Source organism: Salmo trutta, chromosome 2, assembly GCF_901001165.1.
Source record: "Salmo trutta chromosome 2, fSalTru1.1, whole genome shotgun sequence".
NCBI classification, from domain to species: Eukaryota; Metazoa; Chordata; class Actinopteri; order Salmoniformes; family Salmonidae; genus Salmo; species Salmo trutta.
In genome coordinates, this window is record NC_042958.1 from 46420125 (window position 1) to 46447125 (window position 27001).

A 27001-nucleotide genomic window follows, 5' to 3' on the forward strand; every position below is an offset into this window, starting at 1 on the left:
TGTTCATGATATCTCTCACAGACTAAAGCAGAGGAGTGCCTTCCCAAAGTCCGTGAGAGGACTCTCCATGACAACGGTCAACTAGTACACGGCGTAAAGACGTTGAAGAGGACCAGTCAGGTAATCTCTCTAGACATCCGGGTTTCCTCCTGCAATGTTCCAATCTTCTGGCTTAACACGTCTGTACGTAACAAAACGTCAGTTTGGCATAGAGGAAGTACGTCACTGCCTTATCCGCCTGATGCCCACGTCCCCCAGACAAAATAGTAGCTATCCAGATGAAGATAACTTCATCTGGATAACAAGTGCATTTCACAAGTGACTAGTTAGCGTCAACTACCTTCGCTAAAACCACTGCAAAGGTTTAGCCTGCAAACCTTGGTTTGGAGTTGCGACGTTCTGGCATGTCTGCCTCGTGGTTTGTTGGGAGTCACTGCTGTTGCCTATGGGTCGGGTTTCCAAGGCTAGGTTCTCATCTGCATGTCTTATGTCAGTTAGCGCCACGTCCGTCTGCTCTGATGGAAGTTTACGAATGGAACCAAGGTTATGTGAGCTATTGAATCAATCCAATATGGTTCCCTTCGTGCGTCAGGAGACACTCCGACTAAGGATTTTTTGTTATAAAAACATGAATTACAGAAACAATAGACAGTGGGGAGAGAGCCTCATTCTAGTCCACACTCATTTTTGCAGTGAGTAAAAAACATTATTTTGGCAGAACTAATTATTTTGACAGGTACAAATGTATTTGAACTAGCATTTCACAATGTTTTAGGCTTTAAATTAGTGATTGACAATTTTGTCATGGTTTTAGGTCAATTTTAAGCACTACTGAACGAAGAGCCATTTGAGAGCCGAGCCAAATGAATGACTCTTTTATGTGAGTGGAGCTAAATAATCCGGCTCACTGAAAGACTCGGAATGCCCATCACTAGTTCCATAGCTACGGTAGTCAAGGGGGGACGCAGTGGTTTAAGAGCTATTTTCACATAAATTAAGAAAATCTTGTTTTTTAAAGATGAGTTCCACGATGTGCAGCCCTGATGGCTCCTGGCAACGTGTGTCGCGTTAGAATGACATCATCTGTCAGAACGTCATGCTGTATTGTTCCAACTGACTAGACGCTCCTGTAGGTTAACCCAACTGACTAGACGCTCCTGTAGGTTAACCCAACTGACTAGACGCTCCTGTAGGTTAACCCAACTGACTAGACGCTCCTGTAGGTTAACCCAACTGACTAGACGCTCCTGTAGGTTAACCCAACTGACTAGACGCTCCTGTAGGTTAACCCAACTGACTAGACGCTCCTGTAGGTTAACCCAACTGACTAGACGCTCCTGTAGGTTAACCCAACTGACTAGACGCTCCTGTAGGCTAACCCAACTGACTAGACGCTCCTGTAGGCTAACCCAACTGACTAGACGCTCCTGTAGGTTAACCCAACTGACTAGACGCTCCTGTAGGTTAACCCAACTGACTAGACGCTCCTGTAGGTTAACCCAACTGACTAGACGCTCCTGTAGGTTAACCCAACTGACTAGACGCTCCTGTAGGTTAACCCAACTGACTAGACGCTCCTGTAGGTTAACCCAACTGACTAGACGCTCCTGTAGGTGAACCCAACTGACTAGACGCTCCTGTAGGTGAACCCAACTGACTAGACGCTCCTGTAGGTGAACCCAACTGACTAGACGCTCCTGTAGGTGAACCCAACTGACTAGACGCTCCTGTAGGTGAACCCAACTGACTAGACGCTCCTGTAGGTGAACCCAACTGACTAGACGCTCCTGTAGGTGAACCCAACTGACTAGACGCTCCTGTAGGTGAACCCAACTGACTAGACGCTCCTGTAGGTGAACCCAACTGACTAGACGCTCCTGTAGGTGAACCCAACTGACTAGACGCTCCTGTAGGTGAACCCAACTGACTAGACGCTCCTGTAGGTTAACCCAACTGACTAGACGCTCCTGTAGGTTAACTCACCCTCACTGTCATACTGTGTACCCCTGTCTGTCTGTAGGGGTCTGGGGGCGACCCATCGGTGCTCGACTCCTCAGAGATCTCCACAGAAGGAGGCAGGACCAGCCGCTTCCCCAAGCCTGAGCTTGAGATCTCCTTCAGCCCGCTGCAGCCCAACAGGATGGCCCTGAAACGCCAGGGAGAGGCTGTGGTCAACGTCAAAATCACCCGCAAGAGGAAGAGCGCTGAGATTGACAAGGTAGACAGTGTTAACTTGCAGTGAGGGACGTACTGTAGGTTCAGTCCAGGGTACAACTGTGTGGTCCCTCTGCCACTGCAGACCCTGTCCATCTTACCATTCAGCTGGTGGTCTCTCCTGTCAGTCATCTTAAATACATTTTACAGAGAGAGCATTAGTACTGCAACAGTTCTGTTATCCCATGTCCAAAGTCAGGAGTCACCCACCTAACTAATTGCAATGGCATAAGAAACCATGCAAGAAGCAAAATGTTTAAATAGCCTCAGATAAGCCATAATGAAGTGTTAATTAGGTTCATCTGAAGAGCAAGCTGTTCAACATATTGATAGTTTACTGTTCCATCTTACATTATGCATTGAAATGAAAGGCTTGTGCTTCTTTTTCTGAGTTTCCTATTACATGTGGTGTGATCTAACACACGCATGGTTGTTGTGTGAAAATAATGAGTCGATGTAGTGTAGGGTCTCTGCTGCAGCGGCGTAGGAGGTGGGTCTCTGCTGCGGCGGCGTAGGAGGTGGGTCTCTGCTGCGGCGGCGTAGGAGGTGGGTCTCTGCTGCGGCGGCGTAGGAGGTGGGTCTCTGCTGCGGCGGCGTAGGAGGTGGGTGTCCGCCGCAGCGGCGGCGTGGGAGGTGGGTGGCCGCAGCGGCGGCGTAGGAGGTGGGTGTCCGCCGCAGCGGCGGCGTAGGAGGTGGGTGTCCGCCGCAGCGGCGGCGTAGGAGGTGGGTGTCCGCCGCAGCGGCGGCGTAGGAGGTGGGTGTCCGCCGCAGCGGCGGCGTAGGAGGTGGGTGTCCGCCGCAGCGGCGGCGTAGGAGGTGGGTGTCCGCCGCAGCGGCGGCGTAGGAGGTGGGTGTCCGCCGCAGCGGCGGCGTAGGAGGTGGGTGTCCGCCGCTGCGGCGGCGTAGGAGGTGGGTGTCCGCCGCTGCGGCGGCGTAGAAGTGAGTAAAGGCTATGGTGCAGTATTAAGTTCATATAGGAAGAGTATTTATGGGGTTAAACCTCTGCAGTTTGAGACTAAAGTAATTCTATTACTGACTGTCCCAGAGGGGGGAGGAGAGGAGTGAATCTCCATTGTATTTACTTGATTCCTCTTCCAATGTGCTTTGAGAATAGGAATCAAGGAAATACTATTGAGGTTCACCCGAGGACTTGGGAAAGGTGTGTGTCTGTGTGAGAGAGAGAGCACGCTGACGGCAGGGAGGGGGTTGGTCCACTGCCTTTAAACATATATATATATATATATTTTAACCTTTATTTACTCAAATTAGGCAAGTCAGTTAAGAACAAATTCTTATTTACAATGACGGCCTAGGAACAGTGGGTTAACTGCCTTGTTCAGGGGCAGAATGACAGATTTGTACCTTGTCAGCTCGGGGATTTGAACTAACAACCTTTTGGTTACTGGCCCAACGCTCAAACCACTAGGCTACCTGCTGCCCTTAGTTAACAACATGGTAACTAGCTACCACCCGCCAACCCCTCTTTTACGCTACTGCTACTCTCTGTTCATCATATATGCATAGTCACTTTAACCATATCTACATGTACATACTACCTCAATCAGCCTGACTAACCGGTGTCTGTATTTAGCCTTGCTACTCTTATTTTCAAATGTCTTTTTACTTTTGTTTTATTTCTTTACTTACCTACCTACACACACACACACACACACACACACACACACATACATACCTTTTTTTCGCACTATTGGTTAGAGCCTGTAAGTAAGCATTTCACTGTGAGGTCTACACCTGTTGTATTCAGCGCACGTGACAAATAAACTTTGATTTGATTTAAAGCCCACACAACACAGCGGGGGAGTCTTTGGGAGCTCTGATGTTCCTAGTCCTATCTTTAGTGTTACTCAGCCATTCTGTTATCTGATGGGACACAAAAACAACTCTTTCCCTGAGGTCTGTGTCTCTGACTCCCCACTGCCGGGAATAAAATGCCAAGCATTTTGTTGAACACGAGATATGAAGAAAGATATGTTGAGAGATGACGACAAGGGAAAGTCGAGTTCAATTGAAAAAAAAATTCATAATGATTTCTATTTAGTAATAAACTTTTTATTTAATTCATTATGTGGGTTTTATCAGCTTTCTCTCTGCCTTCAGTGATCCAGGTGTAAAAAAAAAAACACAGCCATTAAATCTTTTAGACGGTTAATTATTTTATATAAGGTTCACAACAAACACATAAACAGGGCAATGGTTTTAGTATTAAAGATAAATGCATTTGAAGCACCAGAAGTTGAAACATCTAAACTTTTAAATGTGTTCTTGAAGTATTTATCTTCACATTATGACCCGCCCTTGTAGCCTTTTAGTCCTGATGTAATTCACGTGTCAATATAATATCAATGTCAAATCTTCCAGGTGTCTTTGTGGTTGGTTAGTTACCTGGTACATGGTTGACACAGAGTCCTCGCTGTATTCGACTCAGGTTATTCTTGCTAACTTTATAACAAACCTCTTTCTTTTTTTAAGAAGAGCGGATGGCGCAGTCCAGCTAAAAGGAGAGCAACGCATGAACTCCCATCTCAGGTACCGCACCCCTCTTCATGCCTGTTACCCCATCCATCGCCATCCCGCTCAAGTGTTCTATTGCTTTGGTCGGTAATACCTCGGTTGGCGTAATGGCAAAGCTATGGATGTCCTCTGAGACGATATGGAATAGGTGTGATTTAAAATGACGGGTTGTTTCAGCGTTGGCTATTTCCTGCTGTTCAGCGGTCATTTCTATAAATAATATATACCCATTGATTATTGAAGATTATAAAATGGGTGGTACCAGCCCTGAATGCTGATTGGCTGACAGCTGTGGTATATCAGACCGTATACCACGCGTATGACAAAACATTTATTTTTACTGCTCTAATTACGTTGGTAACCAGTTTATAATAGCAATACAGCATCTCAGGGGTTTGTGGTATATGGCCAATATCCCACGGCTAAGGGCTGTATCCAGGCACTCCGCGTTGCGTCGTGCTTAAGAACAGCCCTTAGTCGTGATATATTGGCCATATACCACACCCCCTCGTGCCTTATTGCTTAAATATAACATATAAAATACAGAAACACAAAGTCCAGAAGTTTGAAACATGTTTAATGATTAATACAGCATCCTATTTAAAAGCAAAATGCAGAGTTGGACAGATGTTACCAATAAGTTATTGAAGATGCTTTTATTTTGGAGTACACATTTACATGAGGGTTTCTTTTGCCGTGAGCTGAACATTTCAAACTAGATGTGTCAGGGATGGCCTACACTGGAGCTGTGAAACATACATTGTTAATCCACATCAATCATTTTGGAAACCTACTGATTTATTCAACTTGAAATGACATGGGACTCTTAAAATGTAAATTGATCTCTCAATGTCTATCCATTCATAAAACTAAATCCTCACCATGGAGTTTTAATTTCTCTCCCTGGTCTCCTCTCTCCCTGGTCTCCTCTCCTTCCTCTCTCTCTCCCTGGTCTCCTCTCTCTCTCCCTGGTCTCCTAAGTCTCATCTCTCTCTCCCTGGTCTCCTCTCTCTCTCCCTGGTCTCCTAAGTCTCATCTCTCTCTCTATGGTCTCCTCTCTCTTTCCCTGGTCTCCTAACTCTCATCTCTCTCTCTCCCTGGTCTCCTAAGTCTCATCTCTCTCTCCCCCCGGTCTCCTCTCTCTCTCCCCGGTCTCCTAACTCTCATCTCTCTCTCCCTGGTCTCCTCTCTCTCTCCCTGGTCTCCTCTCTCTCTCCCTGGTCTCCTCTCTCTCTCCCTGGTCTCCTCTCTCTCTCCCTGGTCTCCTCTCTCCCTGGTCTCCTCTCTCCCTGCTCCTAACTCTCATCTCTCTCTCTCCCTGGTCTCCTCTCTCCTAAGTCTCATCTCTCTCTCCCTGGTCTCCTAACTCTCATCTCTCTCTCCCTGGTCTCCTCTCTCCCTGGTCTCCTAAGTCTCATCTCTCTCTCCCTGGTCTCCTCTCTCCCCGGTCTCCTAACTCTCATCTCTGCGCTGGTGTTTCTCAGGATGCGGTGCACAAGGAGAACCATAGAAACCCCAGAACCAGACTGGCTCCTAAACTGGCTGTGCATCAAGAGGTGGTGAGACACACAGCTTTTATGTTTGAACAGATTCAAACATGACTTTGTCCCCCTGTCAATAAAACTGTTAAACAGTAGGGGAGACACAGAGGCTGATGATAATGGACTGGAGCCTGGCCTGTAGGGCATCATCATGTGGATGTGTCACCTCGTCACAGCCTTGCCTGGCATGAACTAATGCCAGTTTGTGTGGGTGGGGACATTATGTGTACATTATGTACATCAGTGTACATTATGATGACAGCGTTAACAATGTACGTTGTGTCAATGTGTTTCTATGTGTCGATTCTATGTGTTTATGTGGAAGCTCTGTCAGATTTCCCCTCGGGGATAATAAAGTATAGCATCTCACCTTTAGTCTTTATATTACTTATTGGTTTACTTTGGGTCTCCTGAGTGGTGCAGCGGTCTAAGGCACTGCATCTCAGTGCTAGAGGCGTCACTACAGACACCCTGGTTCGAATCCAGGCTGTATCACAACCGGCTGTGATTGGTTTGGCCGGGGTAGGCCGTCATTGTAAATAAGAATTAGTTCTTAACTGACTTTCCTAGTTAAATAAATCAAAAGTTATGACATGGTTTCTCCTCCATCTATAGCCGTCTCCGGCCAGGGGCAGTAAAGACCCGGGATCCATAAGGCCCCAGGACTCCCAGTCCAGCTTGCATAGCAGGAAAGAAGGAACGATGCAGAAGATCGGAGTCTTCGGTAGCAAGGATAAGAGTTGACACTAACAGTAGCACGGAATGGCTTGGTGCAACTCTGCACTGACAGCATGACCGTCTATCCCACACAGAACAGCACTGCGGAGTATAGAGCACCGAGCACAGACTATATGATCAGCATCATCATCATCATCAGACCAAAGAGCCAGAAACTGAAACCACACGAGTCAAAGTAACATCTTCAGTGGAACAAAACGCACCTTAATGGTCAAGTTCAATATAACCTGCCACAATCCCTCTCGGTCCAGAACTAGTCCATGGATGCTGTCCGGTCTCTCAGTCCACAGTTAGTCCATGGATGCTGCCTGGTCTCTCTCGGTCCAGAACTAGTCCATGGATGCTGTCCGGTCTCTCAGTCCACAGTTAGTCCATGGATGCTGCCTGGTCTCTCTCGGTCCAGAACGAGTCCATGGATGCTGTCCGGTCTCTCAGTCCACAGTTAGTCCATGGATGCTGCCTGGTCTCTCTCGGTCCAGAACGAGTCCATGGATGCTGTCCGGTCTCTCAGTCCACAGTTAGTCCATGGATGCTGCCTGGTCTCTCTCGGTCCAGAACTAGTCCATGGATGCTGTCCGGTCTCTCAGTCCACAGTTAGTCCATGGATGCTGCCTGGTCTCTCTCAGTCCAGAACTAGTCCATAGATGCTGTCCGGTCTCTCAGTCCACAGTTAGTCCATGGACGCTGCCTGGTCTCTCTCAGTCAAGAACTAGTCCATGGATGCTGCCTGGTCTCTCTCATTCCACAGCTAGTCCATAGATGCTGTCTGGTCTCTGTCCACAGCTAGTCCATGGATGCTGCCTGGTCTCTCTCATTCCACAGCTAGTCCATGGATGCTGCCACCAGGGCAGTTTTCTGTAGCCTGGTCCCAGATCTGTTCTTTTTCCTACTCCATTGTCCTTGTCAAGAATTTCAATTCCATAAGGAGTTGACAAGAGTGCGGAAACAGACTGGCACCCACGCTAGTTTTTTTCTGGTCTACAGTAATGGCTTGCTCTGGCTTTAACTTTTTATTGGCCTATGCTGCTCAAGCCCTTACGTCCCTCTTTCTCTCTGCAGCTAAAAAGATAATGGGATTGGTGAGCGGGAAATCCCCAGAGACGGAAAGGGGGTCGTCCATGAGCGTTAGACCCATGAAGTCCAAGTGGAAGCTGTACAGACCAGAGATCTCCTCCCTGATAGACTTCTCCTCCCACCCGGTGAGAACCCACAGCCAGCTGCACGTCCGTCTGATTAGGCCTGGGCAATATGGCCAAAGTATATCACAATATTTGTCTTATTGTTGATGGTATAGCTGTATTTAATGTTTCTGAATAATACAAGTTTTAAATATGTTTTATGAGTAGCAGGGGTTGGAACCGGTTCAGGGAACAGAACACCGGAAAATAATGACATTTTTCAAGGAACAGAAACGGAACCGGGAATGAAAGTGATCCATAGTATTCCGGAACAGAACCGTTATTTTAAAAGCATGGGAACCAGCTAATAATGTTCTTTTAGGTTACGGACATTTTTCTATCGTTGCGTCTTGCGCCATAGGCTACACTTGTCTGTCCATCATGCATGTAAACAACTAGCTTGCCTGCTCTATCCACACTGATTGGTGAAGTCATTTAATTAACTAAATGTAAACAACTGTCGATTTTTCACAGGTTAATAAAAAAAGGAACAGAATGGAACAATATACACCGGTACTTTTTGGGGGGTTCGAACCGGTTCAGAACTTTATTTTGCCGATTGGAACAGTGGAACGGAATTTTAAAAATAACGGTTCTGTTCAGAACGAAACGATCGGTTCCAACCCCTGATGAGTAGTGCAGGACCCTAGGATGGCTCCAAATAAATTCTACATGGTTTTAATGGGCTTTCTCTCTTCTGATTGGTTTATACTCAACCAAAACTGACAGTGAAGTAGTCCAATTAGTAGAACTTATTTATGTAATATTGTATCAAGAAGTCGTTATAGACGGTATTGTAAAAACCCATACCTGTATGCGGGTCCATCCATATGATATATGGCCCAGCCCTACATCTGATTACTACAAACAGAAAAAATATATGATTGGTAGGCCTGCTCTAGACCCGGGACAACAGAGCTATTGGGATAGATGCTCTTCATTTTTTAAATTTATTCATCAGCAGGGTTGTTGATACATTTTAGGGGTATGTTGTTTATCACACATGTGTACCCAAATTAAAAGGTATGCACAAAGGCAAACCTAGAGGCTCAGGTCCTATGCTGCTCAGCCCTGCCCTGTGGATAGTGATTCCCATTCATTTGAGGTTGATATGGTGGGTGTCATGTAAGAGGTACTTGTTGATTCACTTTGGTTGTAAACCTCTGTCTCAGATCATCAGTGGAGTTCCAGACGAGAAAGAGAGTGACCATCTCATCGTCAAGAGAGAACTCTGGACTGAAGTCAAAGACGCTGCTCTTAATGGTACAGGGTAATAAATGAATTGATTTTGTAATGAAGGACATCTTGAGGTTTACTTTATTGTTGAGGCTGTTTTTCTTTCCAGAAGTTGTGTATTTTCTGAAATCACTTCCTCTTCCTCTTAGCTGCCTGTTTTCTTTCATATAGTCTTCATTTAGCACTTCATTCTATTTTTATTTCTACGTAATTAACGTTGCACATATGATTATTTATCTCCATTGTGTGCTATGTATAATATGATTTAACAGAATATAATCAAGTATTTTTATTCTCAGTCCAGAACATCATCGTGGTAATGCAGTAATCTGAAGATTTAGTATAGTACTTTATAAAAACACAGTATAGTACTTTATAAAATCACAGTATAGTACTTTACTGTGATCATCTCAATGATGTTCATGTAAAAACACAGTATAGTACTTTATAAAAACACAGTATAGTATTTTACTGTGATCATCTCAACGATGTTCATGTAAAAACACAGTATAGTACTTTATAAAAACACAGTATAGTACTTTATTGTGATCATCTCAACAATGTTCATGTAAAAACACAGTATAGTACTTTTATAAAAACACACTATAGTACTTTACTGTGATCATCTCAACGATGTTCATGTAAAAACACAGTATAGTACTTTTTAAAAAAAAGTTTAAAAAAAAAGATCTATGCTGATGACACAATTATTCATTTATGCGTATCTAATATTCAGAAGGCTTTTCAGGACTTACAGTACAGACTTACAGGCTTTTGATGTTATTCAAAGGCAGCTTTTCCAATTGAAACTTAATGCAAGGAAAACAAAATGTAGTGTTTTCTCTTCCCTGAAAATAAACAGATGGAGTCACTTGCAGATTTTAACTATAAAATTCCAGCAAATTGATAGGGTCACCTCCTATAAGTATCTTGGGATTTAGTAAAGTACTTTATTGGGATCATCACAACAATGTCCATGTAAAAAAAACACTTTCTTTTTGTGGAGCAGAATGAATATCTCACTAGGGACAACCACTACCAAGTCCTATTTGTGTTGATAATGCATGGTGTAACATAGATATAGGGCCCTATTCAATCAGATCTGCTAATCAGCGTAGTATCTGGGATAAGACGGAACACCATCACAAACTGCTCTTTTGGTTTAACTCAGGAAACCTTTTTTTATTTACTAAATTAATCTAAATGTCTTTCCCAGTCTCCTTTTCAATACCACTGCTAACATATACCAAGGTGGTTTAATAAAACAGGTACTATTCCTTTGTAATACTGTACTGCTAACATATACCAAGGTGGTTTAATAAAACACTACTATTCCTTTGTAATACTGTACTGCTAACATATACCCAGGTGGTTCAATAAAACACTACTATTCCTTTGTAATACTGTACTGCTAACATATACCAAGGTGGTTCAATAAAACACTACTATTCCTTTGTAATACTGTACTGCTAACATATACCCAGGTGGTTTAATAAAACACTACTATTCCTTTGTAATACTGTACTGCTAACATATACCAAGGTGGTTCAATAAAACACTACTATTCCTTTGTAATACTGTACTGCTAACATATACCCAGGTGGTTTAATAAAACACTACTATTCCTTTGTAATACTGTACTGCTAACATATACCCAAGTGGTTTAATAAAACACTACTATTCCTTTGTAATACTGTACTGCTAACATATACCAAGGTGGTTTAATAAAACACTACTATTCCTTTGTAATACTGTACTGCTAACATATACCAAGGTGGTTCAATAAAACACTACTATTCCTTTGTAATACTGTACTGCTAACATATACCCAGGTGGTTCAATAAAACACTACTATTCCTTTGTAATACTGTACTGCTAACATATACCAAGGTGGTTCAATAAAACACTACTATTCCTTTGTAATACTGTACTGCTAACATATACCAAGGTGGTTTAATAAAACACTACAATTCCTTTGTAATACTGTACTGCTAACATATACCCAGGTGGTTTAATAAAACACTACTATTCCTTTGTAATACTGTACTGCTAACATATACCAAGGTGGTTTAATAAAACACTACAATTCCTTTGTAATACTGTACTGCTAACATATACCAAGGTGGTTTAATAAAACACTACAATTCCTTTGTAATACTGTACTGCTAACATATACCAAGGTGGTTCAATAAAACACTACTATTCCTTTGTAATACTGTACTGCTAACATATACCAAGGTGGTTTAATAAAACACTACTATTCCTTTGTAATACTGTACTGCTAACATATACCCAGGTGGTTTAATAAAACACTACTATTCCTTTGTAATACTGTACTGCTAACATATACCAAGGTGGTTCAATAAAACACTACTATTCCTTTGTAATACTGTACTGCTAACATATACCAAGGTGGTTTAATAAAACACTACTATTCCTTTGTAATACTGTACTGCTAACATATACCCAGGTGGTTCAATAAAACACTACTATTCCTTTGTAATACTGTACTGCTAACATATACCCAAGTGGTTTAATAAAACACTATAACCTGGTTGAGCCATCCATTGTTTAAGTTTTGTGCATACAAACCCTTGCCTACTAAAATCAAACTTTCTAGTTTGCTGAATTATTGCAGTGAATGAGGCTAGCTACAGTAAATAAGTATATACCCAGTGGTGTAAAGTACTTAAGTAAAAATACTTTAAAGTACTACTTAAGTAGTTATGGGTATCTTTAATTTACTATTTATATTTTTGACAACTTACTTCACTACATTCCTAAATAAATAATGTATTTATTACTCCATACATTTTCCCTGACACCTAAAAGTACTTATTACATTTTGAATGCTTAGCAGGACAGGAGAATTCACGCACTTATCAAGAGAGCATCCCTGGTCATCCCTACTGCCTCTGATCTGGAGGACTCACTAAACAGAGAACATCCCCTGGTCATCCCTACTGCCTCTGATCTGGAGGACTCACTAAACAGAGAACATCCCCTGGTCATCCCTACTGCCTCTGATCTGGAGGACTCACTAAACAGAGAACATCCCCTGGTCATCCCTACTGCCTCTGATCTGGAGGACTCACTAAACAGAGAACATCCCCTGGTCATCTCTACTGCCTCTGATCTGGAGGACTCACTAAACAGAGAACATCCCTGGTCATCTCTACTGCCTCTGATCTGGAGGACTCACTAAACAGAGAACATCCCCTGGTCATCTCTACTGCCTCTGATCTGGAGGACTCACTAAACAGAGAACATCCCTGGTCATCTCTACTGCCTCTGATCTGGAGGACTCACTAAACAGAGAACATCCCTGGTCATCCCTACTGCCTCTGATCTGGAGGACTCACTAAACAGAGAACATCCCTGGTCATCTCTACTGCCTCTGATCTGGAGGACTCACTAAACAGAGAACATCCCTGGTCATCCTGCCTCTGATCTGGTAGACTCACTAAACACATGCACTGAGTTTTGTCCCTGGCTATCCGTAAAGAAAAAGTTTTCCGTCTGGTTTACTTAATATAAGGAATTTTAAATTATTTTTACTTTTAATACTTAAATATATTTTAGCTATTGCATTTACTTTTGATAATTAAGTTATTTAAAACCAAATATTTTATTGAAGTAGAATTTTACTGGGTGACTTTTACCTGAGTCATTTTCTATGAAAGTATCTTTACTTTTACTCAAGTATGACAATTGGGTACTTTTTCCTCCACTTTATTGCATCCAAACCACTCCAAGTATTGTGACCATCCATTTGTGTACTCTGAAATCAGCTCAGCAGTCACTGTTTTGGGCCATAATGGATGTTGCTTTTTTTGTTGTTATTCATAGAATATTTAAATTGCATCCGAATACGCTAAATGATGAAGTGACACATCAAGACAAGGCAGCTGCCGGGCTGGCAGTATTGAAAAGGTTTTGTTCTGGGACGGATGTCGCAGTTATGGCTGTTCATCCAGCATGGACAGGGGGGGTTCTTGTGCTTTTTCTTTCTCTGCAAAGCTGTAAATGTGTGTAAGTGATATAATGAGCCATATTCTCATTCACAGCACAATCATGTTTTTCACTATGTTTTGAAATGAGATAGCTATGAGGAAGATAATCATTTGGCAGAGTTCTGGGTTTGGCAGTTGGTATCAGCTCAGACCCAGAGATAGGCCTTATAGTCAGCTAATTGTATATTACAGCACCATCGAATCCAGCTAAAAGATTTTCACAGTGCGTAGTGCTTTGTGAACCAGGAGAGAAGGAAAGGAGCCTTCATCCAAAGGCCTCATCAGGAAACTTTTGGTATTTGATTAGGATCCCCATTAGCTGTTGCAAAAGCAGCAGCTAATCTTCCTGTGGTCCACACAAAACATTAAATAATACAGAACATTAATAAACAAGAACATCTCAAAGACAGAACTACATCAATTGAAATACATGTAAAAAAAAAATGTAAAGGCACATGTAGCCCACATATCAATACCAATACATACAAACATAGTATCTGGGTCAAATAGGGGAGAGGCGTTGTGCCGTGAGGTGTTGCTTTATCTGGTTTTTTAAACCAGGTTTGCTGTTTATTTGAGCAATATGAGATGGAAGGAAGTTCCATGCAATAATGGCTCTATATAATACTGTACGCTTTCTTGAATATGTTCTGGATTTGGAGACTGTAAAAGAAAAAGACCCCTGGTGGCATGTCTGGTGGGGTAAGTGTGTGTGTCAGAGCTGTGTGGAAGTTCACTATACAAACAATTTGGGATTTTTATCACATTCGTGTTTCTAATAAAAACAAGAAGCGATGCAGTCAGTCTCTCCTCAACTCTTAGCCAAGCAAGACTGGCATGAATAGTATTTATATCAGCCCTCTGATTATGGTTCATCTTGCATTTAACAGAGATTGAGCTTTCAGAAGTTGTAACGGCACTCAAATCTATTGATATTAAGAAAGTGTCTGGTCCGGATGAATTAAACCCTTATTTTCTAAGAATTGGCACATTGCTGCCCCTCACTCATATATTAAACCTTTCATTGGCGAGTAATACCATTCCAAAAGTCTGGAAAGCAGCCTACGTCACGCCTTTACATAAGTGTGGAGATCCGTCCCAGTTGGATAACTACTGTCCCATATCTAAACTGTCTGCACTGGCAAAAGGTTTGGAAAACCTGGTGGACTCGCAGTTGAAAGACTTTCTTTATAATAACTCAGTTTTATCTCGATTTTAGAGCCAAGCATAGTACAATTACTGCAATAAGTAAGGTTATAGGTGATATTCTAGATGCTTAGGACAAGAAAAATGACTGTGTTTCACTTTTTATTGACTTATCGAAGGCCTTTGACACTGTTGACCATGCTCTGTGGTTGTATAGACTAAAAAAGGTTGGTTTAAGTGTTGATGCATAGGATTGGTTCCAAAACTGCCTTTCTGTTTGAACACAGTGTGTAGCTCAGGAGGATATGGAATCTGAGTTTACAAGGCTTAGAAAGAGTTCCCCAGGGCTCAATTTTAGGTCTGATCAGTTTTACACTGTATGTAAATGATTTAGGGAAGACTGTTGACTCTGCAAATCTCCATCTGTATGCTGATGACGCAATTATTTATATATGCGTATCGAATATTGAGAAGGCTTTTCAAGACTTACATTTGGCCTTTGATGTTATTCAAAGGCAGCCTTTCGAATTGAAACTTGTGTTTAACGCAACGAAAACAAAATGTAAGGTTTGAAAGAAAACCGATGGAGTCACTTGCAGATTTTATCTATAAAATGCCAGAAAATTAATAGGCTCACCTCCTATAAGTATCTTGGGATTTGGTAAGATGAAAATATTAATTTTAAACAGCACATTTAACTGAAATTGGGTTTCTATTTTAGGAACAAATCTTGCTTTTCAATGTTAGTCAGAAAGGAACATGTTCAAGGCACTTTTGTGTACAACGCATTGATGGGACAACTCCCTTTGTATCTCTGTTCTTTACTGACCAGATCAGTCACTCAATACAGTCTTCGTTTACAGTCGCTGCTGTCCTTGTCTGTTCTTAAGGCTAGAACTGAGATGGGGAAACAATCATTTTCCCATAATGCCCCTTCATCCAGGAACATGTTTCAAAAGATATTAACGTTAGGGGAGTTGGTGTCCTTGTCTGTTTTTAAGACTGATCGACAACACTCTTTGTGACAGCTGCAGTTTCTAATCTTCAATTGTATCTGTAACTTGTGACACTTTGTCTTTTGTGTGTATTTTGTATTTTCTGTAATATTTTCTGTACACGCTGCTATTTCCCTGTTTTGCCTTCTGGCCAGGTCGCCCTCACAAAAGACTGTTTTAACCTCAATGGGTATTACCTGGTTAAATAAAGGTTTAAAAAAAGCAATGAAGAGCAAAACTGGCCACTCTGTTCTGGGCCAGCTGGGGCTTAACTAGGTCTTGCAGCACTGGACCATATGACTGGAAAATAATCAAGATTAGATAAAACTGGAGCCTGCAGAACTTGCTTTTTGGAATGTGGTGTCAAAAAAAGCAGCGTAAGTCTTTATTACGGACAGACCTCTCCCCATCTTTACAACCATTGAATCTATATGTTTTGACAATGACAGATTACAATCTAAGGTAATGCCAAGTAATTTAGTCTCCTCAACTTGTTCAACAGCCACGCTATTCATTACCAGATTCAGCTGAGGTCTTGCACTTAGGGAATGATTTGTATTGCAACTCTTTGTTTAAGGGTTTCAGTGACTTCATTAGCAGTGGTTGCTGATGCGTATATTGTTGAATCATCAGTATACATGGACACATGCTTTGTTTAATGCCAGTGGCCCTGAGCCTCCGGCGATGCTACTCAGCCCGGAGCCTCCGGCGACGCTCCTCAGCCCGGAGCCTTCGGCGACGCCTCTCAGTCCGGAGCCTTCGGCGGTAATCTGCAGCGGTGGTCTGCAGCCCAGAGCCTTCAGCGGTGGTCTGCAGCCCAGAGCCTTCAGCGGTGGTCTGCAGCCCAGAGCCTTCAGCGGTGGTCTGCAACCCAGAGCCTTCAGCGGTGGTCGGCAGCGCAGAACCTCTGGTAATGATCCACAGGTCAGGGTTCCAGAAGCAGAGGGATCTGCGGGCAGAACGGGGACTACGCCCGGAGCCGGAGCCACCTCCGGAGCTGGACCAGTGAAAGAGGTCATTTGCCATAGTAGTATGGTCAAGGCGTGGTAGGAGGGTTTGTTTTGTATGTATTTTGGGTTTTCTGTTTCTATGTGGGTTTGTTCTAGTTGTCTATTTCTATGTGTTGGTTTTCATGTTCGGCCGGGTATGGTTTCCAATCAGAGGCAGGTGTCTTTCGTTGTCTCTGATTGGAAGCCATACTTAGGCAGCCTGTTTTTCCTTTGGGGTTGTGGGTAGTTGTTTTCTGTTCTAGTCTAAGTACCTGACGGGGCTGTGTTGGTCGTTTTGTTATTTTGTCAAGTGTCATCATTAAAGGAAAAGAATGAGCACTATCCACGCTGTGTCTTGGTCTCCATTTCACAACCCCTGTGACACCCACAATCTTCTTATTATCAACCAATTATCAGTCAGTTATTCTTTCAACCAATCATCAGTCATTTGTGTCAGTGCAGTACATTTTGAGTGTCCTTCTCTATAAGCAAGCTGAAAGTCTGTTGTTAATTTGTTTACAGTGAAATAGCATTGTATTTGGTCAAAAACAATTATTTCCAACAGTTTGCTAAGAGCTGGCAGCTGATGGCTATATATATAATACAATTCAAGGTGAGGGCAATCGAAATGCATTTGGCGGTTGATCTACTTCTGTTCTGTAAATAGCACTGTGTGCTCTTTTCGAAGGATGGTTCCCAGTCTTTTCAAGGCTCTGGGACATGGGGGGTCAGGGGTGTCTGTCGGGCATTGGGATGACAACCCAACTCGGGATGAGGAAGGCTTTTAGCAGGTGGAATAGTGGGGACCAATTGGAGGTTTACTTAGTAACAATGCAAATATCAAGGTACAGCTATATATATATAGACACTCAATCATCATGTTACTTTTAATTGGTCCGTTTACAAACATATTTTGATAAATAGAATTGAAAGTTGTGTGTCATTATGGTAAGTGGTGAAATAAGTATAGCCAGTTACAATTGTAATGGCCTAGCAGATAATAAGAAAAGACGATCAGTATTTACCTGGCTAAAAGAGAAGGAATATAATATCTATTGTTTACAGGAAACCCATTCAACAATTTTAGATTAAGTTTTGTGGAAAAGGACTGGGGGGGTAAAATATATTTCTCCCATGGGCAAATTGTCCAAACAGATCATCAAGGTAGATGGATTATTTTAAATATGTTATTGGACAATAAGCAGATATGGCATATTAACCTATACGGTCCAAATAATGATGATCCAAGCTTCTTTGAAAATATATAAGAATTGATCAACTCTACAAACAACACAAGACTCTATTATTATGGTGGGAGATTATAATACGGTCTTAAATACCTCTATGGACTGGAAAGGAAATCACACTACAAACTATCACCCTCAGGCACTTAAGGAAATCATGAATGTCATGGATATATTGGAATTAGTGGATATATGGAGACTTAAATACCCTGACCTAGTGAGATATACATGGCGGAGGCTTAATCAAGCTAGTCTTCTTGACTACTTTCTTATGCCATTCTCTCTGGCACAATTTTTTTTTTTTAAGCGTTGATAGGGGACAGAATGCGGTCGGATCATCACATAATTTCCCCTACTGTATTTATTTATTTATTTATTTTGCTCCTTTGCACCCCATTATTTCTATTTCTACTTTGCACTTTCTTCCACTACAAATCTACCATTCCAGTGTTTTACTTGCTATATTGTATTTACTTTGCCACCATGGCCTTTTTTTGCCTTTACCTCCCTTATCTCACCTCATTTGCTCACATTGTATATAGACTTATTTTTCTACTGTATTATTGACTGTATGTTTTGTTTATTCCATGTGTAACTCTGTGTTGTTGTATGTGTCGAACTGCTTTGCTTTATCTTGGCCAGGTCGCAATTGTAAATGAGAACTTATTCTCAACTTGCCTACCTGGTTAAATAAAGGTGAAATAAAAATAAAAAAGAATTGGCATATATATTACTCTTACAGAATTTCCACGTGGGAGAGGAAATTGGAAATGTAATCAAAGCCTACTAGATGATACATTGTTTAGAACTAGGACAGAAGAATTTATAACTGACTTTTTCAGACATAACATAGGTACAGCAGGTCCCCTTATTGTATGGGACGCTTTTAAATGTGCCTTTAGAGGCCATGCAATTCAGTACTCATCTATAAAACAAAAGCAATTTAGATCAAAAGAGTCAATATTAACAGAGGAAATTGAAGGACTAACAGTACAGTTAGATAGCAATAAAATCTGTACCATAGAGGCACAGAATAAGTTAGAGGAAAAACAAAAAGAAATGGAGGAACTTATTCAAGAAAGATCCAGTGTAATATATTATAAAAATAAAGCGAACTGGATGGAATATGGGGAAAAATGCACCAAATTCTTTTTCAATCTACCAAAATTGCTACCAAAATGTTTTATTGAAACTTGTTACAAATGATGGAGTCACGCATGATTCACATAATTATATTTTGAAAGAGGAAGTAAAATACTTTAAAATAATATGTTTTCATTTCAGTCTCCTCCATCTCCACTAACTGAAACTAATTGTATGGATTTGTTTCCTAATAATAATGTAAAGTGAACATCTGTACAGAAAGACTCATGTGAAGGCCAAATTACAGAGGAGGAACTGCTTGATGCAATTAAAGCCTTTAAGACTGGGAAAACTCCAGGGCTGGATGGCATACCAGTGGAAGTATACCAAACTTTATTTGATGTACTCAGAGGACCATTATTAGCATGTTTTAACCACTCCTATATAAACGGTAGATTATCAGACACGCAACAAGAAGGTCTGATATCATTATTACTGAAACAGGACCCAAGTGTATAAAGATCCAGTCCATTTAAAAAATTGGAGACCTCTTACACTTCAGTGTTGTGATGCAAAAATCCTAGCAAAATGCTTGGCTCATAGAATTAAAAAAGTATTGTCAGATATTGTTCATCCTAATCAGACAGGTTTTTTACATGGACGATACATTGGAGATAATATAAGACAAGTACTGGAAACAATAGAACACTATGAAATATCGGGGACACCGGGCCTGGTTTTCATATCTGATTTTGATAAAGTTTATATATAAATGCCTAGAATATTTCAATTTTGGGGAATCTCTTAAAAAATGGGGTAAAGTTATTTATAGTAACCCGAGGTGTAAAATAGTAAATAATGGCTACATCTCAGAAAGTTTTAAACTATCTAGAAGAGTAAAACAAGGTTGTCCACTATCGGCATATCTATTTATTATTGCCGTCGAAGTGTTAGCTGTTAAAATTAGATCAAACAATAATATTAAGGGATTAGAAATCCGTGGCTTAAAAACTAAGGTGTCATTGTACGCTGGTGATTCATATTTTCTTTTAAAACCACAATTAGAATCTCTCCACGGCCTCAGAGGATCTAGATACATTTGCTATGTTCTCTGGATTAAGAACTATTTATGATATTACGTATTGGATCACTAAAAAATGCTAATTTTACATTACTGTGTAGTTTACCAATTAAATGGTCTGACGGAGATGTGGACATACTCGGTATACAAATCCCAAAAGAAAGAAATGATCTCACTCCAAATAATTTTTATAGAAAGTTAGCAAAAATAGATAAGATCTTCCTACCATGGAAAGGAAAATACCTGTCTATTTGTGGGAAAATCACCCTGATTAACTCTTTAGTCATATCACAGTTAACCTTTTTGCTTATGGTTTTGCCTACACCTAGTGACATGCTTTAATAAAAATATGAACAAAAAATATTCCATTTTATTTCAAATGGCAAGCCAGACAAAATTAAAAGGGCCTATTTATATAACGAATATGAATTCAGAGGGCAGAAATGATTAAATATTAATGCATTAGAACTCGCACTAAAGGCATTACTCATACAAAAGTTATACTTAAATCCAAACTGGTTCTCTAGTAAATTGGTAGGAATATCTCATCCTATGTTCAAGAATGGCTTTTTTCCCTTTATTCAGATTACACCTGCTCACTTTCGGTTGTTTGAAAAGGAAATAATCTCCAAAATATCGTTATTTTTTAAACAAGCCTTAGAAACTTGGTTGCAATTTCAGTTTAATCCACCTGAAAAGACAGGACAAATAATACAAAATGTTTTCTATTTCTATGTTGGAGTTTTTTGGTATGATCTCCAATTAGAGGCAGCTGGTTCGCGTTGTCTCTAATTGGAGATCATATTTAAGTTTTTTTTTTCCTATTGTGTTTGTGGGCAGTTGTATTCTGTTTAGTTGTGTTCTGTGTAGTCTTCAGTACCTGACAGAACTGTTAGCTGATTGTTTTCTCTTTATTTTCTTTAGTGTTCTGAGTTGAATAAACAGTAATTATGAGCACTCAACACGCTGTGCCTTGGTCCCCTCTATACGACAGCCGTTACAGTATGTCTATATAGGTATGTGTATGTATATATGTGTATATGTATATGAATATATATATTTACCCCAAAAAATATATGGGGGATAGGAAATGATGCAGACAATTACATTGATGGAAGCAACAATCTTTCCGCAATATTAAGCTGATCCACTGCTTAAAATGTTAAAAAAAAAGAAGAAAAAAAAGCTTATAGGTCTGCTGTTAGAACCAGTAAAGTCCGCTTTACCACTTGAGTAGCGGAATGACTTTGGCTTCCCTCCAGACCTGAGGACAAAGACTTTCCTCCAGGCTCAGATTAAAGATATGACAGATAGGAGTGGCTATAGAGTCAGCTACCATCCTCAGTAGCTTTCCATCTAAATTGTCAATGCGAAGAGGTTTGTCATTATTGCTCGTTAATAATCATTTTTCCACCTCTCCCACACTAACTTTACAAAATTCAAATTTGCGATGCTTTTCTTTCATAATGAGATTTTTTATGCATGAATAGATGGCTCACTGTTCGTTGTTGGCATTTCCCACCTAAGTTTTCATTAAAATAATTGGCAACATTAAATGGTTTTGTGATGAATAAGCCATCTGATTCAATGAAAGATGGAGTTGAATTTGTCTTTCTGCCCATAATTTCATTTAAAGTACTAAAAAGTTTTTATTCCATCATTCTTTATATCATTGATCTTGGCTTCATAATAAAGTTTCGTCACATCATTTCTTAATTTGCAGTAAGTCAGCCAGTCAGATGTGTTTTCAATTCCTCATTAATCCATGGAGCTTTAACGGTTCTAACACGTGCATGTTAATCAATAATTGGAAGAAGCAATTTCAATGCAGCTTCTGGATTCTCCTTATTATTCACATCAGAACAACAAATATTTGTAGCATCATCCACATAAGAGTCACAGCTAAATATTGTGTATGACTAACCACATAACGGCACATACAGCACTGTAGAGCTAAAGATAACAGATAGGCTACAGCACTGTAGAGCTAAAGATAACATACAGGTAGGCTACAGCACGTAGAGCTAGAAATAACAGATAGGCTACAGCACGTAGAGCTAGAGATAACAGATAGGCTACAGCACTGTAGAGCTAAATATAACATACAGATAGGCTACAGCACCATAGAGCTAGAGATAACAGATAGGCTACATCACTGTAGAGCAAAATATAACATACAGATAGGCTACAGCACGTAGAGCTAGAGATAACAGATAGGCTACATCACTGTAGAGCAAAATATAACATACAGATAGGCTACAGCACGTAGAGCAGGAGATAACAGATAGGCTACAGCACGTAGAGCAAGAGATAACAGATAGGCTACAGCACTGTAGAGCTAAAGATAACATACAGATAGATGTGTGACTGGAAGGCCATGCTCCTAAATCAGTGCTGCTCCATCTTCCCCATATACAGTGCATTCGGAAAATATTCTGAAAACGTGACTTTTTCCACATTTTGTTACATTACAGCCTTATTCTAAAATGGATAAAATGATTACAAAATAACAGAAACACCTTATTTACATAAGTATTCAGACCCTTTGCAATGAGACTCAGAATTGAGCTCAGGTGCATCATGTTTTTATTGATCTTCCTTGAGATGTTTCTACAACTTGATTGGAGTCCACCTGTGGTAAATTCAATTGATTGGACAGGGGTACCAAAACATTTCTGCAGCATTGGAGGTCCCCAAGAACACAGTGGCCTCCATCATTCTTAAATGGAAGAAGTTTGGAACCACCAAGACTCTTCCTAGAGCTGGCTGCCTGGCTAAACTGAGCAATCGGGGGAGAAGGGCCTTGGTCAGGGAGGTGACCAAGAACCCGATGGTCACTCTGACAGAGCTCCAGAGTTCCTCTGTAGAGATGGGAGAATCTTCTAGAAGGACAACCCTCTCTGCAGCACTCCACCAATCAGGTCTTTATGGTAGAGTTGCCAGACGGAAGCCACTCCTCTGTAAAAGGCAGATGACAGCTCGCTTGGAGTTTGCCTAAAGGCACCTAAAGACTCTCAGACCATGAGAAACAAGATTTTCTCGTCTGATGAAACCAAGATTGAACTCTTTGACCTGAATGCCAAGTGTCACATCTGGAGAAAACCTGGCACCATCCCTATGGTGAAGCATGGTGGTGGCAGCATCATGCTGTGGGGATGTTTTTCAATGGCAGGGACTGGAAGACTAGTCAGGATTGAGGGAAAGATGAATGGAGCAAAGTACAGAGATCCTTGATGAAAACCTGCTCCAGAGCGCTCAGGACTTCACCTTCCAACAGGACAACGACCATAAGCACGCAGCCAAGACAACACAGCAGTGGCTTCGGGACAAGTCTCTGAATGTCCTTGAGTGGCCCAGCCAGAGCCCAGAATTGAACCCGATCGTACATCTCTGGAGAGACCTGAAAATAGCTGTGCAGCGATGCTCCCCATCCAACCTGACAGAGCTTGAAAGGATCTGCAGAGAAGAATGGGAGAAACTCCCCAAAAACAGGTGAGCCAAAGTTGTAGCGTCATATCCAAGAAGACTCGAGGCTGTAATCGCTGCCAAAGGTGCTTCAACAAAGTACTGAGTAAATAGTTTGAATACTTATGTAAATGTGATATTTCTGTTTTTTATTTGTAATACATTTGCAAAAATGTCTAAACCTGTTTTTGCTTTGTCATTATGGGTTATTGTGTGTAGATAGTGGGGGGGGGGGACTATTTAATCCATTTTAGAATAAGGCTGTAACGAACAAAATGTGGAAAAAGTCAAGGGGTCTGAATACTTTCCGAATGCACTGTAGCCTACTCAGAGCCAAGTCAAAGTCTTCCCACACAGCTGTGCCATTGTACCTTCTGAATGTCAGCTCCAGCTTCCTGTTCTCCAAAGACAGAGTGAGAGTCTCTGTGTCACACTATCATGATTCCAAACAGAGAAGTGAGGATAGAAGGAAGATAAGCCACTTCATTAACTTACAGTGGAGATGCAGCTTCTGCTGTGAGCTCAAAAGAGGATCTGGGAAAGGAGAAAAAAACTCAACAATCCATTCTAAAGACCATAGGATCTACTGTTATGTTTGCATGGCAGGCTGTTCTGTGTGTGTTGAATTAGAATGGGTGCCTTCATGGTTAAAATCTTTATACTCCCAAACTCCCGGCAGGAGAGTGACATTCAAGTGTATTAAAGTAAAAATCCACCCAAAACCACTCATTCCTTTAATTCAGTGTTCAATAACACTAATATGTGAGAACAATATTTTTTGTGAACAAATGTTTCATTTTGGAGTTATAGTAAGGTTGGTATCAACATGGAAAATCATTGTGGAAAATCTGTTGCACCACAAGTCGACTACAACATCCACAATGCAATGCTCTCTATGGGCTTGCAGGCTCCCTAGCTAGGTAGCTAGGTAGCAAACGTAGCTACACACAATAATACATAAGTCAATATCGGCATGTAATGTAGCTAATTAGCTGTAAAATTGCCTGAACAAACTGCACTATAAATTTTGGAGTCTACAATCTCACCATGTTCAACCTGCAGATCGATGTGCCTCACAGAGTGGAGTCTGACATTCACAACAGCAGATAAACTTTTGAGAAGATGGGAAACGTTGCCCATGCTAAGGCAATGGGCCGCGCGATGCATTCTGTGCAATTCTGGGACAATGCGTGAACGGGAGTTTATTGGGCGCTAGCTCAGAACCCCACATTAGCACAAATTTTGCCAACAATAAGTACAGAATTACTAATCTTTTCCGAGATGTGAGATAATTAACTTGCTATATGTAGTATCGTATAGCTTTGGAATCGTGACATTACGTACTTTTGAGGAAAATAGGCACGTTTCTCGACATATACACTGACTTTGAGAAGGGATTGCGTGAAGATTAGCTTAGCAACCGCATGATGCAGCTGGGTGTGGCGTTATGCGTTCCTTCATTCATTGGATTCTTATCTCCTTTCTGTAATATCTCTGGCAACAGTACCATGCAATGCACCCTGGACTAAAGAGAGAGACAAATAGGAAAAACGTGCTAGACCTTCTGTTAAATTACACATTTCTCAAGGTCAGAATATCGCAAAAATATGATCAATGGCTCATTCAAGAGAAGACAACCTATTGCGTTATGACATCGGCCGGTATTGAAATCTGACATGTATGATAGATGCTTTAACTATCTAAAACTTGTATTCCTATACACTTATAGTGTAGTGAGAGAGACTTTATCACAGTGCTACGTCATACCGGACGGATCTCTGCCTGCTTGAACGCCAATAACTCAGATACACATGAAAACATGAAATGACCCAGGGAATCGATAGAACATCACTCAGAGATGCACAAAAACAATATAATATTCAAATTGGGTGAAGCTTTTCTTTAAACAGGAAAGAGCGATGGCAGATTCCCTTTTCTCCTTCACTTTGTTTCAGAGTAAGCCACAGCGATCGGTACCCATCTTTTCAGAAACATGCCTTTACCCCTGGTCCCTTTAATATTCAAGAGTCTGGAGGTATCTACTTTGTTTCAGTAAGAACCAATGAGATCCCTGGGATCGGCACCCTCACTCTGTGTAGTTCAGTTAGTAGAGCATGGTGCTTGCAATGCTAGGGCAGTGGGACCACCCATACATAAACAATGTTCCTGAAAGCCACTTTGGAGAGAAGCGTATACTAAATGGCATATAGACTGAACTAAAATATTAACGCAACATGTAAAGTGTTGGTCCCATGTTTCATAATCTGTAATAAAAGATCCTAGAAATGTTCAATACGCACAAAAAGCGTATTTCTCTCAAATTTCTAACAAATGTGTTTATATCTCTCTTAGTGAGCGTTTATGCCTTGCCAAGATAATCCATTCACATGACAGGTGTGGCACATCAAGAAGCTGATTAAACAGCATGATCATTACACAGGCCACTCTAAAATGTGCAGTTTTGTCACACAACACAATGCCACAACACCAGATACTGACTGGTTTTCTGATCCACGCCCCTACCCTTTTTTTTAAGGTATCAGTGACCAACAGATGAATATCTGTATTCCCAATCATGTGAAATCCATAGATTAGGGCCTAATTTATTTATTTGAATGGATTGATTTCCTTATGTGAACTGTAACTCAGAAAACTCTTTGAAATTGTTGCATGTTGCATTTCTATTTTTTGTTCAGTGTATTATTGGTATCCTCACTCTGGTGATTAATCCACCGTTGAAAGGCTTGATTTTTCTGTGCATTTCTGAACATGAGATAATATGTACGACCATCAAACAGATATGATATTAATCCAATAGGGATTGTTTTAGTGTGGGGAAAGTGAAGATGACACCTTCATCCTGAAGAGGCAACATCCTGCTCTGATTGCGTCACATTTCCATGGTAACACACCAACACAGACATCCATATGGCATGTTGTCAACAGTGAACGCCTTGTAACTAGATAATGTAGATCTGCAGTGTAGCTGTAGGCCTATTGTGTCAGTAGATGGCTACAAGCTGCGGGCTAAATTCACTGAAAAGAGAGCGAGAGAGACAGAAAGCAGTTCTCTGAGATGAACCGTGCGTTGGTCTGCCAGATGACCACAAATGGGCTCTAGTTCTACCACCACAACGATGCAGTTACTGTTTTACTGTTTTAAAGGGGATTTAAATAAAAAAAATGACAGCAAATCAACAAAAACACATTACCTCTAGCTAAGTAAATGATTTATGGTTGACGACTCTAATTGTGTTTGTATGACAACTTAACTCAATACTGGTTCTCAGGCCTACTGAGACCCGTTTTATGGTGTGGAATTTTCAATTTAATATATTTGGGTAAAAAAACATATACAGTAGGATGCACATTGTATTCCCAGAGGATATTACTGGAAAGTATTCATTAAAACACTTGTTTCCAAAGTGGTCCTCGATCTATGGTAAAAATAAATAAAATATCTAATGATTGAAAGACAAGACAAGATTACAAACAACCACATTATAATTCAAATAGTCGTACCAAAAAAGTGGCACTATATATCTG

At 40.9% G+C, this 27001-nt stretch overlaps 1 protein-coding gene across 11 annotated transcripts in view; it reads left to right on the top strand.

The window, feature by feature from the left end:
- Window positions 1-11994, top strand: part of kif20ba (kinesin family member 20Ba) — a 39262-nt gene extending 27268 nt beyond the window's left edge. For 2 of the 11 annotated variants that reach the window (XM_029702963.1, XM_029702921.1), the window contains 7 exons: window positions 22-120; window positions 2021-2218; window positions 4705-4761; window positions 6231-6305; window positions 6903-7020; window positions 8085-8224; window positions 9376-11994. In XM_029702963.1, coding sequence (XP_029558823.1) covers window positions 22-120; window positions 2021-2218; window positions 4705-4761; window positions 6231-6305; window positions 6903-7020; window positions 8085-8224; window positions 9376-9477 — 789 coding nt within the window. In that variant the 3' untranslated portion in view covers window positions 9478-11994. The remainder of the gene's footprint in view (window positions 1-21; window positions 121-2020; window positions 2219-4704; window positions 4762-6230; window positions 6306-6902; window positions 7021-8084; window positions 8225-9375) is intronic. The other 9 variants (XM_029702931.1, XM_029702939.1, XM_029702953.1 and 6 more) reach the window with 9 other exon arrangements.
- The last annotated feature ends 15007 nt before the right edge of the window (window positions 11995-27001 follow it).